General features: G+C 42.6%; 1 protein-coding gene across 2 annotated transcripts in view; it reads left to right on the top strand.

Annotated features, from left to right (window-relative positions):
* TLCD4 (TLC domain containing 4) overlaps positions 1–15,042 on the top strand; it is a 25,193-nt gene continuing 10,151 nt past the window's right edge. Inside the window, exons 1-3 of one of the 2 annotated variants that reach the window (XM_035123023.3) lie at positions 1–437; positions 8,359–8,524; positions 10,843–10,932. In XM_035123023.3, coding sequence (XP_034978914.1) covers positions 8,367–8,524; positions 10,843–10,932 — 248 coding nt within the window. In that variant the 5' untranslated portion in view covers positions 1–437; positions 8,359–8,366. Of the gene's footprint in view, positions 438–656; positions 910–8,358; positions 8,525–10,842; positions 10,933–15,042 lie in introns of those variants that run through there. The other variant, XM_060276724.2, reaches the window with a different exon arrangement.

The following is a 15,042-nucleotide window of genomic DNA, read 5'->3' on the forward strand; positions in this document are numbered from 1 at the left end:
ACATCAACAACCCGCCAGCAAGTGCCTTTCAGAGGGAGGCAGGTGGCCGCCTCTGTCGCCTGCCTGCTTGCCTTTTTTTAGCGGGCCGGCCGGCGAGGCGGGCTTGCTTCTTTCTGCGGGCGCTCGGCGGGCGGCCAGGAAGGCGGTGGTGAGAGCGGCTGGCTGGCCGGCTTCCCCCTGGGCCCTTCCCGCCCTGCGGCAACGGGGAACTTTAGAGGCGGCGGCGGTTCGGCGGCCCCTTTAAGGCTGAGGCCGGCGTAACGCGATCCCGCAGTGGGTGCCTGTCGTGGCTGCCGCAGGAGCAGCAGCAGCAGCAGCGGAGGCCGTTTCCGCCGGAGAAACCGCGCCGCGTGGGCGTGTGAGGGGCTCTTCCCCCGCCGCAGGGACCCGTCAGGAGGAATGGCAGGGCCGCCCGCCCGGCCGCGGTGATACTTCAGGTGAGAGCCGGCGGCGCGCGCGGGGGTGGGGGGCACGGCTTCTCCCATCGACAAATAGGAGAAAACGGGAGAAGACGCGTCTGGGCACCGGGTCGTGTGTCGGGCACGTAGGCCCTTTGCGCGGCGGCGTGTCCGGGGATGCCGCCTTTCTCTATGCGCGGCTGCAGACACTGGTGCGCGGCGCGCGCTTCAGGGCGAGTGCTAGGGCTTATTGAAGGCAGAGGGGAGCCTTCGGGGCGCAGGTGAGGATGCGCGCCAGTCGCGCGGCGCCGCCGGAGAGGCCGGCTCGGGCTCGCAGTTGCCCGCACGAAAGCTGCTCCTGAGCGCGGGAGGAGGAGGCGAAATGCCGTAGCAACCTTTCCTTTCCGCGCACGACACACATATACACCCTGCCCCGCTCCCCGATGCGTTGTGTGGCTAAGGAAAGGAGGAGAACCTGCAGTTGCTGGATCGGGGGCGCGCGGGTGAAAAGGTGAGGGAGTCTCGGGGTCGGTGGGGGACCCGAGTTCCCGGGAGCGGGGGGTCTGCAAGGAGATCCCTCTTCTTCAGGCCCCTCTTTTCTTTCCTATTCGCAGCACCATGCCTGAGTTTGGTTTTGCCCCTCTCTTCTGGGAACTGAAAATGGGGCGCTGCTGGAGAAGAAATGAGAAAAGGGCAGGACCAGGAATCTGGTTGAATTGATAATAAGGACAAAGATAACTGACGCATAGGAGCCAGGGCTTAGGAGACGAGGTCCCTTCTGCAGCCACAATAAAACATTTTATTAAAGTTGGCACCCCTGTAAACAAGGAGAGAGGGCCCAGGTACCAACCACAAATTGAGTGTTAACTGTAGCTTAGGCTGTGCTGCTATTTCCCTGCTGTGAAAGTGGCCTGTCCGCTTTGAAACAATGCACCAAAGATTCGGCCCAGCCTTCTTACACTTTTGGACTTCAATGCTTTTAAGTTCTGTACAGATTTATTTACATCAGGGGTATACCGCTTCCTGGGCACTCCAAGTAGTAGCGGATAATGCTGATTACTTGGATCCATTCCAGCCAGATTTCTGACCCGATGTGGGGACAGAAACAGCCTCGTCACACTGATGGATGATGCTAGGAATGGACCAGGTTTGCATGCAATGCTGTTAGTTCTCCTGGGTCGCTCACTGGCCTTGGATTCCATTGGCTATGGCAGTGTTTCTCAACCTTTTTTGGGCCACGGCACACTTGTTCCGTGAAAAAAATCACGAGGCACACCACCATTAAAAAGGTTAAAAAATTTAACTCTGTGCCGCCCTATATTATAATTATGACTGTAAGAAACACTTGCCAAATATTGCTTTCCGGTGGGTCAGTGTTTAGTATTGGCGGCCGCCAGGCTCATTTGCACTGAGCTTTGGGAAAGAGGAGGAGAAATATTGCTTTCTGGTGGGTTAGTGCTGATTATTGGCGGCCGCCAGGCACGTGACAATGCAAATCGCCCTTCTCGTCGCCGCACGTCGCGGCACACCAGCCAGCGTCTCGCAGCACACTAGTGTGCCACGGAACAGTGGTTGAGAAACACTGGGCTATGGTTTCCTTCTGGAATTGGGAGCCATTTCTAGAGGGGCAAGCCCAGAAAGTAGTGCTGAGAGACACCTGCTCCACCCTGTGGCCTTTCAGGTGCTTCAGGATTCCATCTTATTTCCTGTGGTTTTCAGCATCTAAATGAAGCCGTTGACTGAACTGATCCAGAGGTTTGAACTTGTTTATTTCATGCCTTTTCTCTGAAGAGCTCATGGTTCTCCCCACTCACATTTTGTACTTGCTGTGTAAAGTAGCTTAGGACTGAGAGTTGACGGCTGGCTTGAGGTCATTCAGCGTGCTCCTCGCTGAATGGGGATTTGAACCTCAGCACTAAGACTACTACACTACACGCTAAAGATGAGGGAAGGCACATTCTCCCACTTCCTGCTGGTGTGGCTCAAACTACCATTTACTGCTTCCCAAGTTTGTGCCAAAGGCTGCTGTGTCATCACCTGCTTGTCCCAGGGAAGCTGCGGAAGTCTTGAACAGTGTCTGGAGGTAGCATGAGATGGCTGAGGGCAAACAAGCTGGTTTTTAGATCAGATAAGACAAGTGTAATGTGGGTGGAGAAATGTGATCTGGGTGAAGGTGTGTGTCACTGGTGTTGTATTGGGTTGCACTTCTTTTGAAGGGCCAGGTGCATACCGGTACCTTGAGAGTGTGACAAGAGGTGTGAAGGCTGTGTGATAAGAGCCTGCAACACCAATTCTGCACCTGCTGCGCTGGCTCCTAATGCACTTCCAAGCTCAATTTCAAATGCTAGATGCTACCTTTTTAAAAGCCTAAACAGCTTGGGGTCAGGTTATTTAAAGGATCTGCAGCAGCCTTTAAGATTGGCTGTGGAGGCCCTGCTCTTGGATCTACCCGTAAGGTCTGTCAGGTTGTCAAGCCTTGTGGCTCCACAGGAATGGTTTCTGGTCAGTCAAGCCACACTAGTACTATTGTAGCCTATTTACTTTTCTGTGTCAAGCCTGTTACTGAAGTGCTGCCTTCAAGTTTCAGTTTTCCAAGTGAGAAAACATTTTGTATCACTGCTGCCATAATTGAGTATTGCCTTGCTGCTTTCTATATATTAATCCCACATGGGTCTTTTGATGCTAATCTCTTACTAGTTTTATATTTGTTTGAATCAATGCGGGGGGGGGGGCACCCTTCTATTTCTGTTTCTTTGTTAATATCATTCTCCTTTGCTCTTGATATGTAAATGTCCAGTACAGCTATATATGTCTATACAGTATATAGGAATAATTTAGGAATAACTTAGGAATAATTGCTACTGGGGCTTACTCTCAGGTAAGTGTGCACATAGGCTGCTTTAAGGTTTAAAATATATGTGAATTTCTTCAGGAATTATATTGCTTCTAATCTGCAGTGCATATGGAGTTCCCCATAATTAAGGCATCTTTGGGAACCTGAAATGCTGGCAATAAGCAGGTGCTAGGAGATAATGTAAACAAAATGAATGTAGTAAGGCAAAATGTCTTTTGAATATGGACAGTTTTGGATTGGAGCTGTTGGGATGAATGCCCTTATTTAATTCCTTTGCATGAGGCATAATTATGTTTGGAGAGGAGATGATGGTGCAAAGAAATGATATTTGGGTAGTTTACTATTTTCTTTGAAACCTGCCTGTTTGGTAGGGTACTTCCATTTGACTGGATTTTTTTCTTGTCCTTTGAACTTTTCACTCTTGCAATTTTATCCACATGATATTGCTTCTCTTGATGCCATTATCAGTCTGCATTGATGTCTTTGGTTTGGTCATAGCTTATTTGGTTGCCTTTTTCTTAAAAGCTGTGGTATCTCGGGGGGCCTTAGCAGTTTTGGACCAGCCAGTTGCGTTCTAAGGGAGATTTGGAATTCAAGTTCTAAGGTCCATGATTAAGACTTGTTAATTCCCCCCCCCCAACAAATAGCTGGGCAGTACTTCAGGGTGATTTACACAAAAAATAGTAGAAAGCAGCCCCCCCTCACACTGATTGACAGTATGTGTCAGAAACTTTGGTGAAGAGATACAGCTTCAATTGCCATTAAAAAGTGTATAGTTGCATTTTGAATGGGAGGGGAGTTCCCTCACTGGGGTGCCACCACAGAGAAGGAGTCATGACACATCAACTATGATGGGCTCCCGGAAGTATCGTTCCTACAGATCTCTGGGCCCAGGCAGGTTGATGCTGGGAGAGGGTTGAGAGCAACACCTTGAGTTGGGCATAGCAGCAGTAGCAACCAGTGCTACTCTCATAAAACTACTGTTGTATGGTTACAATAAGCCACCCCACTTGGCTCTTGGGCTGCCACATTCTGTACTAGTTGTAGCTTCTGAACAGTCTTCAAGGGTAGCCCCATGTAGATCACATGATAATAAATGAAACTGGAGATGATCAGAGGGTAAGTTACTTTGGTGAAGCTGTGTCAGTCGAGAAATGGCCACAGCTGGTGAACCAGCAGTAGCTGGGCAGGAAATCCAGTCATGCTGACTGGGTATCAAGTGGCAATCCTGTTTCTAGGAGTATCCCCAGACTATGAACCTGCTCTTTCACAGGTAGTGTAGCCCTGTCTAAAACAGGTTGTTTACCACCTACGCATAGCATAGTTCTGCCTTACCAGGATTCATTCTCAGTTTATGTATACACGTAACAGTTTATGTATGTATAATCTATGCAAGGACCTTGGGATGGAAACACCTGATTATTGATTATCCTTGAATTAGGGTGGGTATGAAAGATGTGTGTATGAGGGATGTTGTATCTATTACTACAAAAAGCAGTGGCAAACCTTGAAACGGTATTTTGAAATGGCTGAGTCTGACAATTTCCTATTATCTTTGTGTTTTGTTGCCCCAGAGGAAATGCATGTTGAGAGGTCCAGAAGTCATTTAGAGGAGAATGGCCATGGACTATTTCAGTCAGGAGTGGCAACCTTTACCCACCTAATACTTAATGACAATTCTGAGGCCTTGCCAGTTGGTGAAAATGTACTGTCCAGAATCTGATTTTTATCTCTGTATTGAGCTGTTTCAGTCTTAGAAGATACGTGACGTGGTTCCTTGTTGCCAAGACCCATTTCTTGGGGTTACATTATGGTGTTGAAATGCATGCACAAATGTTCAGCTAGATGGCTGTTTTTTAAAAAACTTATTAGCAAGACTTGGCCAATTGTTAGCTGTTTGGGTTGCATGAAGGTAGCTCAAAATAATTGTCTGATATGGAGTTGGAATATTAGGTATAGGTTTAACATTGCCTTTGATTTTTGTGTAACTTTTACAGCCTAATCCTACTCATATTTATTAGGAAGTAAAACTCTCCACCTCTACTGGATTATTTGAAACTTAAGTGCAATCCTATACATATCTACTCAGAAGTAAGCCCCAGTAAATTCAATAGGATATGTACTCAGGTAAGTATATATAGGACTGCAGCCTAATTACGCATAGGGTTACAGTGTAACAGTTCATTCATAAGCACTCTGGAACAAACAAGAAATGGCTGCTTTTGGTAGTTAAAATCTGCTTACTGGAGGTTCTAAGTGTTAATAATATTTAAATGTATTAGTGTAGTCTTTAGTTTAAAAATGGTACATGTCTAATGTTATTGGTGTAGTGTTGCTCAATAGGATTGGAAATAAGCATTTGTTCAAACTAAAACAGAACTGGTGCACAGTAAAGGTGCACAGGGCGCTAACAAAATAAACTGCCTGTATAGCATCATTTTGCATTTGGGAGAAACAATTCAGAAGGGAAATATTGTACAGAAGGCTGCTTCTGCACATATATTTCAGCTTCTGGTTTTATGGATCAACAGGAGGCCATTAGCTTATGGAGAGTATTGGTGGCATTAAGAATTTTGCTACAGTACTGATTATAGTTGGATAGACCATGACTTTATAATTACTAAATCAGCCCTTAGTTTTAAAAAGCAGACTGGATCCACTCAGTGACAATTCATGCTAGATCTATTATTTTCAGTTGAATCTTGCCATCAGGTTTGCATGGGAAATTGGCAAAATGGTAAAAACAAAAATAGCTAAAAAGTGGTGCTCTTAGCACAGAATTGATAAGGATACGTCCCACATAAGGATATGTGCTCCAAACTTTGTTTTATGGTTTTGAATAATTTACTTTGAACATGAGCTAAACACAATCATGTTTGTTCAAGGTTTTGTTTGCTTTGCCTAGCAAATTAATTCAATGCACCTTGAAAAAAACATTATCTCATTTGTCAACACTCTTTGGAAATTGTTTCTTAATAAGGTCTGTAAATTGCCCCCCAAAGAACCTCATTTGATTTCCTGCTGAAATTAGAAATTGTCTATACAGGGTTGTGATCTAGTCTCTTGGGGTTATGGCTAATTAATACAACACTGTTTTGGTAGGCTGCACAAATCATGTCTGTTTAAACATATTTAATGTAAAGCATAGATACTCTTCTAAGTTATAGACTCTGTTTTTTATAGGTCTAAGCCTGGTTCTTATGAAGTGCTTTTAATTTACACCAGGGATTTTCAAAGTGTTATAGGGAACCTTGGGCTTTACTGGAGGTTTATTAAGCTTCATCAATAAGATCAGTAACGGAGGACTAGTTTCCCTGAAAGTTTCTTCACATCACTATTGATCTTCCCCTGCAATCTATAACCACTTGAGAGTGTTGGATGTATCCTAGGATGCACTTTCGGTTCATGCAGGACAGTCTAACTCAGGCATCCCCAAACTGCGGCCCTCCAGATGTTTTGGCCTACAACTTCCATGATCCCTAGCTAACAGGACCAGTGGTCGGGGAAGATGGGAATTGTAGTCCAAAACATCTGGAGGGCCAAAGTTTGAGGATGCCTGGTCTAACTATATAAGTTAGACACCAAATGGCACCTTTAAACCTAGGTTACAGTCGCCACAACGGAATGTCTATTCACCAGGGAATTGGACTCGCTGACCCTTGGGGTTCCTTCCAACACTACAGTTCTATGATTCTATGATCTCAACAACATCACTTGACTGTAGCTTACAGTAATTCACTTGTCCTAGCATGCAAGAAGGAGGAAAAACACACAGTGGAAATGGAAAATGGTATTAAAAATGGATTAAGGCAGAGGTTTTTTAAACCATGGTTGCCAACCTGGTGTCCAGTAATTTCCACATAGTCGCAATTGGACCTGCGCCAGTAGCAAAACGTGCCTGACACTTGGGGAATTTCAAACACTGAGTAGAACAATGTGTCTCACTTCTCTTCGTTTTGCCCAGTGTGCCTTGTTTCATATTCTGCAAGGAAAAATGAGTTACGAGTGTGAGGTGGTCACCAACGGCATTTTGAGAACTCCACTTGTATTTTCCTTGTCCAAACTACATGGGGACAGAGTGATGTGGCTGCAGGCTGCAGGTCTTGGTTTGTGAGCTCTGCTTGTCTCCTAGTTTATGTTCCTGGGAAAGTCTTGTGATTGGCTACTGAGCTACTATTTTGCCTTCTGTGGCTTTGGGGTTTGTTGCCTTGAATCAGTGATGGCCAAACTTGGCCCTCCAGCTGTTTTGGGGCTACAGTTCCCATCATCCTTGACAACTGGTCCAGTTAGCTAGGGATGATGGGAGTTGTAGTCCCCAAACAGCTGTCGGGCCAAGTTTGGCCATCACTGCCTTGAATTCTTCTTTTTGTGTGTGTATTTTGCTGCCGTTAATTCACATCAGTGTTGCGGGGAGACCGGACCTAGCCCTGGAGAAGGATAAGTTTCCAACTAGGGTTGCCATATTTTGAAGAGCAAAAGAGAGGACGATATGGCGGCCATTCAAAGCAAATAAATGCAATTTGTCCCAAATTTTACCCCCGAAAAAGAGGGCGTGTTCTGGAAAAAAAAGGACACATGGCAACCCTAGTTCTGACTTACCTGGGCACTCCTCTTCAGCTCCCTCCCTCCCTTTCCCTCCCTTATGCTGTCACAGTTAAACTGTGTAGCTGGCTGACTTAAAGTTATGATGGCACAATGAAGACACTGCACTGTCATAACTATTACTTTTGAGTTATCCTGGTGTAGAGGGTATAGTGAAAACATATCCCTGCCCAGCTGGCATAACTTGAGAGGTCAGGGCCAATCTATTTAGTGTGTGTGCTGGTATTAGAAAGGTTTTAAAACTATAGTTGCAATTCAAGAAAGCTGAGCTGTGAGCAGGGGACAAACATGTATGCAGCAAAAGGTGTTTTTCTTTAGTAGAGACCACTCTGCTGGACACCTCCAACTTTATGCATGCTTGCTTCTCTTCTACCTATGGCTGTTGAGAGTTGTAGCTTCTGTGTTTCATGATGTTATTTAAATTGACATGATTGTTGCTTTGCTTATACTTGACAATCCATTCCTGAATTAAGGAACTCCCCCCCCCTCTTCTTCCCTTAACAGGCTGAAGAATGATGTCTGCCTTTAGTAAACTCAATTTGGGTGTTGCTGTTAGCAGTTTTGCTATATCTCAACTTCTCTTCCATGTGCTAAGTTCTTGGATTTCTGCACGTGTAACTTCTGGTTTTAGCAGTCTTGACCAAAAGAAGAAGATCGAATGGAATTCAAGGTAAAGTTTATAAACAATGGGATACAACTATTAATAGATTTTCAAAAACTTGTAATAATTCAGTTGTGCTTCCTAGCACACTTGCCAAAAGAACATACCTCCAAAACTCAATTGATCTTAGTTCCATTTTTTGGTTACCGTAAAAATACTTATTTTCTTTACAGAAAAGCTGCTTTAGATGTTATATGTTGAAAAGTGAGATATAAATTGAAATAATAAATAAGTACCGATAAATAAATTTGAAATTAAAGTGATTTGACTTAGAATTTAAAAATATTAATGAACCTTGGTTGCCATTTTGACAGTGTCTTTAACTTTGTTTACATAGTGTGCATATTACTGAGTTGCAGAAAAATATATGTGGTTACTTAGGGGTGCCATCTTATTTACTGGCCCTGCTCCTATGCTTTTAAGAGCAGTCAAGGTTGCATATAAACTAATGTAAGCTTTCTCTGTTACTTCAGCTCCGTACTACGGTAGAAAACGTGCTCTGCTGAGTGTTTACCGTTAAATGCACAAAAATGGGCAAAGTGGAAGCATTGTTTCTTGTCCTAAATAAACTGATAAGAACACAAGAAGTACTTTTAATGGAATTTAGTAGGAGACTTATAAGAAAATATTGGATGGTATCCTGTTTGCTGATTGCTTGCCTTCTATGAATTGACCACTGAGATGCAGTATGCTTTTGTTCTTAAATATGAAAATATACACAACAACTGATTTGTGATATGCACATCTTGCCTGCGATCCTCCTGCCCCCCACTGCAGATATCTGTTGCATTTTGTTGCCTAAGTGATATTTTGCAGTACTCTTGTGGGAGAAAACATTAATCTCATACAAAAATATAGCTTAATCAGTTCGCACGGCACTTTACAGAGTTCAAGAGGACAGGTCCCTGCTCTGAGGAATTTCCGTTTTAAAATTTGACACGGGGAAAACGAACTACTTAGCAATTTATAAAATAGTTAGTGCTCTAAATGCATTTTTCACGTTGAAAGTATTGCAGTTGAATGTGAGATCTGCTTGTGGTGTAAGGAAAAATACTACAGTACTCCATATTTCTAAGAGAATATACTTAGTGGTGTGAATCTTTCTCTGTTGGAATGGTGCCAAATGAATGGATATTGGAAGACTGTTTACCAACTGCCATTAAAAGAGTGCCATTACAATAGGCAAAGTTTCTGTTAGGCTTTTCTTAACTGAAGCCCCAAAGTGATTGGAAGATAATGTTTCTTCAGTGTTTTATCTCTTAAAACACTAGCAAACAGACGTGTGGTGAACCAACAAAAGACTAATTTTCATTCTGTAAATTTATCTCTCTGATCAGGGTTCTTATAGATGACAGTTCAATGCGCTGAAATCTATGGCTCCATTCCAAAGATTTGCTGGACCTCTGTATTTTCGAGGCTTCTCCTTGGCTTTAGTTTTGGGGAAGTGGTGACAGAGCTGCTGTTGGTGCCACCAATGGCCTGAATGAAAAAGCACACATAGTTTATGTATTAGTGTTAGAGTTATGTGTCGTGGTGTTGGAGTTCCTGTATGTGCTAGCTGTCATTCTTAAGCGAAGCTTAAACAACATTAATTCAAGTTTCTGATACCTGATGTGTTAAGCTGGCACAGTTATCTGCAGAGTGTATGAACCACTTTGAACCTTGGGACACAAATGACAATGGCCAGAGAGGGACTTCAGTCTTTCAAATTTCAGCGGCACCCTGTGAGGCCAAAATTTTGTGCCTCCCACCTCTGGTCTTCCATTCTGCTCAATTCTCTATGGTCATAGTTGTGGCGCCCTGTGGCACTCCCTAGACTTGGTGCCCAGTATGGCAGAACTATAGCTCTGCCCTAAATCTGCTTCTGCAATGGTCTTTAAAAAAAGGAATAGTATATAATAACTGGGAACCCCCTTTTGGTGTTATCCTACTCTTGTTTGTAGGGAGCCTGGTAGCTGAGGTCTCCCTCTCTCACTATGAAGTAAACTAGATAATGGCCTGCAATGGGTGAGTTCTTTGAAACTCATATCTGCCCAGCTTTTGGATGACATTGGCGTATAATAATAATAATAATAATAATAATAATAATAATAATAATAGTTTCCTACATGCAGAACAAGCACTTTGAAACATTCTAGTGTAGGTGACTCCCAACTCAAACTATTTTCCTTGGATACTATTTTGCAATCTGTATTAATGGCAGGCTTTTCCAACTGAGGTTTAAATATTTTGAGAATTTCTAGAAGCATATAATTGTTGCACCCCGCTCCCCCAATTTGAAATCCAGTTCATTCCTAATTGGGTTGTGTTTTTTCTTTTCTTTTTAGGACGGTATCAACATTCCATGCCTTGTTGGTTGGAGTATTTTGTTTGTATATTTTAATGTACGATGAAGCTGTTAATGCTGACCATGTTTGGTAAGGCACATTCTTGCTTGTAAATCTCCTCTCCCCTTTTCCTTGCCCCACTCGTCTGTTCTATTGCTCTTCACTCTGCTAGTCATATTATTATTTCCAAGCTTTATTTAAAGCATAAGACATTTACCTCTACCAATTGTACAAAAGTTCTAAAGTGCTGTTACAAAGACTTTCTTATGTACAAAAGTTCTAAAGTGCTGTTACAAAGACTTTATTTGTGTTGGCTATAATGTGGAGACGAATTCTGAGGCTCTGGATTATCAGAGTTGCTTATTGAAGTTGCCTTTACAGTGATAAAATTCCTGTAAGCTTCCTCACTGATACCATCATCACCACTCTCTGTCTAAATAAATATTGTTTACTGCTATGACCATTGTTTACCCAAGTATTTGATGGCTGAAGGATGCTGCTCCTGGCAACCATGAGACCACTGGATATTTTGAGAATGTTACAATGCCTTTTAATAATAATAATAATAATGATGATGATGATGTTTGCTTGTGGATGTGTTTGCTGCCCTGGGCTCCTTCAAGAGGAAGAACAGAATATAAATTTAATAAATAAATAATAATAACATGAGATACTACAAATAAAATGTGTGGATGAGAACTCTGTGGCAGCATTAAGAATTAGACAGCCAATACTGTGAATACTTTTTCTTAATAAGGTGCTGATGCAGGTAGCTGAGGTTCAACATGGTTTGCTGGTACAGTGGTACCTCGGGTTAAGAACTTAATTCATTCCAGAGGTCCATTCTTAACCTGAAACGGTTCTTAACCTGAGGTGCGCTTTCGCTAATGGGGCTCCCTGTTGCCGCTGCGCCATTCTTATCCTGGGGCAAAGTTCTTAACCTGGAGCAACCACTTCCTGGTTAGCGGAGTTTGTAACCCAAAGCGTCTGTAACCCGAAGCATCTGTAACCCGAGGTACCACTGTATAAACTCTGCATAAAATTATAGGTCCCTTTTTCAGAATCTCTGTTTGAGGCCACTTTGCTTCCTAAAATGTTTTGTAAAGATGACACAAAGCATTGCAAAATGAGGGTGGTCTTTCTAGAAAATGTATGTTGGTATTGATCTTGCGTTTTCACTGAAAAGCAGCACCAGAGAAATGTGGCTAGTTGCTATTGGAAGCAACTCCTTGGATTGTGTGCTTTGTGTTCCCTTTACCTGCTCTTAATTCCACCTGGGGAGCATTACAATCATAACGGCTTAGATTTCTGTACAGGGGATGGGGGGGAGGACTTACCAGATTTTAAATATATTGAGTAAGAAACTGACATAAATCTACTGACATAAACTTTATTAAATGCCTGATTATTCAGGGAGAGAACTAGTTTCTTTTGTTAGAACAGGAGTTCTTTGGATGAGCTTTGAAATAGTTTCAATCTTCAGTTGGCTGTGATTTAGCTAGCATGTGGGGGAATAAGAAGAAGGTTTAAAGGCTATATTAAGTTCTTCTTTCAACAGCATCTACTTGTCTACTGCAGTAAAAAATGCCTGCTTCTTTCTTCACCACTGCTACTAAGTTTTTAATAGCAAATAAAATGTAGGACCCCACTTCCATTGCTGAAGATCAAATTGGAGCTTCTCATTAATTTTGAAGCTTCGAGTTTTTGTTGCTGGTTTTGAGGCGTACAGTGGTGTATACAGAAACAATTCCCTTCTGGATTCATATTTTCAGCTAATTTGTGGAGTGGGACAGTAGTTCTTGGCACTGCAGTTTGTAGGCCTTATCTGCATATGTCTGCTGGGTTTCAGTTTGTTCTCATACTTTCCTTTTTTTTAAAAAAAAACCCAAGCAACAATTGCCAGAAATCTGTGCAAACATTATCACAAGAAAATTCAGCTACAACTTGCTGTTGGCTCGCTATCATGAGAATCAAGGTGAAATGTAATTCATGATGGGCAGAGCAATCTAAACCCTCCCTCCTTATGCTGGGCTTGGGGGAAAGAGTTGAAATGAATGGAGGTATCCCTCTGTCCAGCTTTCCCAGGTAAGCTGGTTACTGCTGGAGTAACACTAGTGTCACTTTGTGCTCACTTCCCCTTTCTCCACAATATGTGTGTGTGTGTGTGTGTGTGTGTGTGTGTGTGTGTGTGATTGGGGGAAGATTGCCTATAAGATCCATGCTGGCAGCAGCCTGTAGAAAATGAGGTGTTGTGAAAGTGATGAGAGAATGAACCACCCTGGATATTTTGGTTCCCAATCCAGGCCTATTTGTCGCTCTTGGTTGGCACAGCAGTCTGCTTGCTCCCTTTCATCCTGGCTGCAGATGCTGTGATAGCCTCACAGCTCTGTACATCCCTGCTGTTGGTGTTGGATTGCAACCGAAACCTAGGATCGTGTTTTTTTTTAAAGTGAGCACATTGTTTTAAGTGGAAACAAACTTGCTTCTACTTATTAGGCCTAAATAGTTTTATACAATTTACATTGGTGCAGCGTTTATACACTGTATAGAACCTGGACACATGTGGTCTATCTACGATTGAAATTCCCTTTGCACACTCCTTTTGATGTTTAGTACAGCACAAGTTTGCTTTCCATTTTTTGATTAGTCCGCCATGGTTTGCTTTTACTTGACTTTATGACTGATGAAAAACACTGAAAGAAATGCTGATGAAATTGAAACGATATTGTATGATCATGGTTTAAAGTTTGCCTTCTCCCTAGACAAGGCAGACCTAAACTCTAAAGTCAGGTTATGATAGATTTTCTTTTTTAATTAGGAACTATTTCTTGCCATTTGAGAATTGGAACAATTAGAGGCAAATATAATTAAGTCTGGGAAATTGCAGTTTAAATGTAGGTGAAAATTACAGGGGAATGACAAGCATGCCACAGCCACTTTTCTTCCTTTTATGTTGGCTACATTCTTCAGGTAAAATGTTGCAATGAAGATTCACAAAATTTAGATTTATTTAAGGCTCAAATATAGGTCTTACATTAATTTGAAGCCTAATCCTCTGTCTTGTCTATCAAGTTCTTATGTTGCATCACTGGGGATCATTGTGTACATGTGAGATATATCTGTAGTGTGTCTCTCCTCAAAAACTCCTAATCATTCTCAATTGCTTTTGCCTGGCTAGAATGTGTCCTTGAAGTGTGATAATGCCTTTTGCTTGCCAGGATGAAGGATAGAGAGATTTTGCAGGAGGGTGTATGTCAAGCCTCAGACTTTTGTGAGGCTGGAATGTGACTTTTTCTACATCTGTTGCTCCACACATTTTTACCTCTGGCCCCACCTACTCCTGGCATGTAGCCCATAGAATGGTAGCCCATTTGTTGCAGCTTTGTGTTTTATTGTTTATGCAAGTAAAGATGAACTACAAAGACAGGATAAAATAGCTTTTGACTCCCTGTGTCTCTTCTATGAGACAAGCAGGGGATTGTTTTGTACTATCAAACTGTATTAATAAACATGTTTTAAAATTTGAAAAACACACACCAAAACCCCCAAATGTTTGCCCATGAGATAAATGACTCTTGGACTGAAAAAGTTTCACCATCTCCATTTTCATCTATACATCTTAGCCTAATCAGTGAAGGTTAGGGAGCAGAAGACAATGTACCATTTCCTGCACACAGAGACACAACCCATTCCACCCCCATAAAGGGTGAAGGTGGCGGAAGAAAGATTGCTAAACTGGTTTGGCCATCAGTCAGTAATAGATTAGCATGCTGCTTGTCGGGCCCATAAAAACTAGCAAAGCAGCAGAAAGGAAGAGAAAAAATCCCAGAATGGCTCTGAAAACCATTGGTATAAAGAGGCCATGGAGTTCTATGGATTGTGTTCTATGGCTTGCAAGTGAACAAGACTAGAGAGGCCCAGGTAGTTTTACTTTTTCAGTGAAGAGTTTCTCCATCTTCCATAGTCCATACTCTTAATAAGCTCTTTGTTGAAGAGCTGCTACTTTACCTTATTGTCATATGTCACGGTTAGTTAAATATTTCTTATTCCCTACAGCATCCCAAATTGTGTGGGAGGGTAGAAAAGTGGGCATGAGGGCAGGCAGGATGATTTTTTGGGGGGAGGAGGCAAATATTTCAATATGTGTTAACTAATGTACATATATGTAGTTGTCATGCACGTGCTATAACTTTTGCATCC

This window comes from Zootoca vivipara, chromosome 7 (genome assembly GCF_965207765.1).
Source record: "Zootoca vivipara chromosome 7, rZooViv2.hap1.1, whole genome shotgun sequence".
NCBI lineage: Eukaryota > Metazoa > Chordata > Lepidosauria > Squamata > Lacertidae > Zootoca > Zootoca vivipara.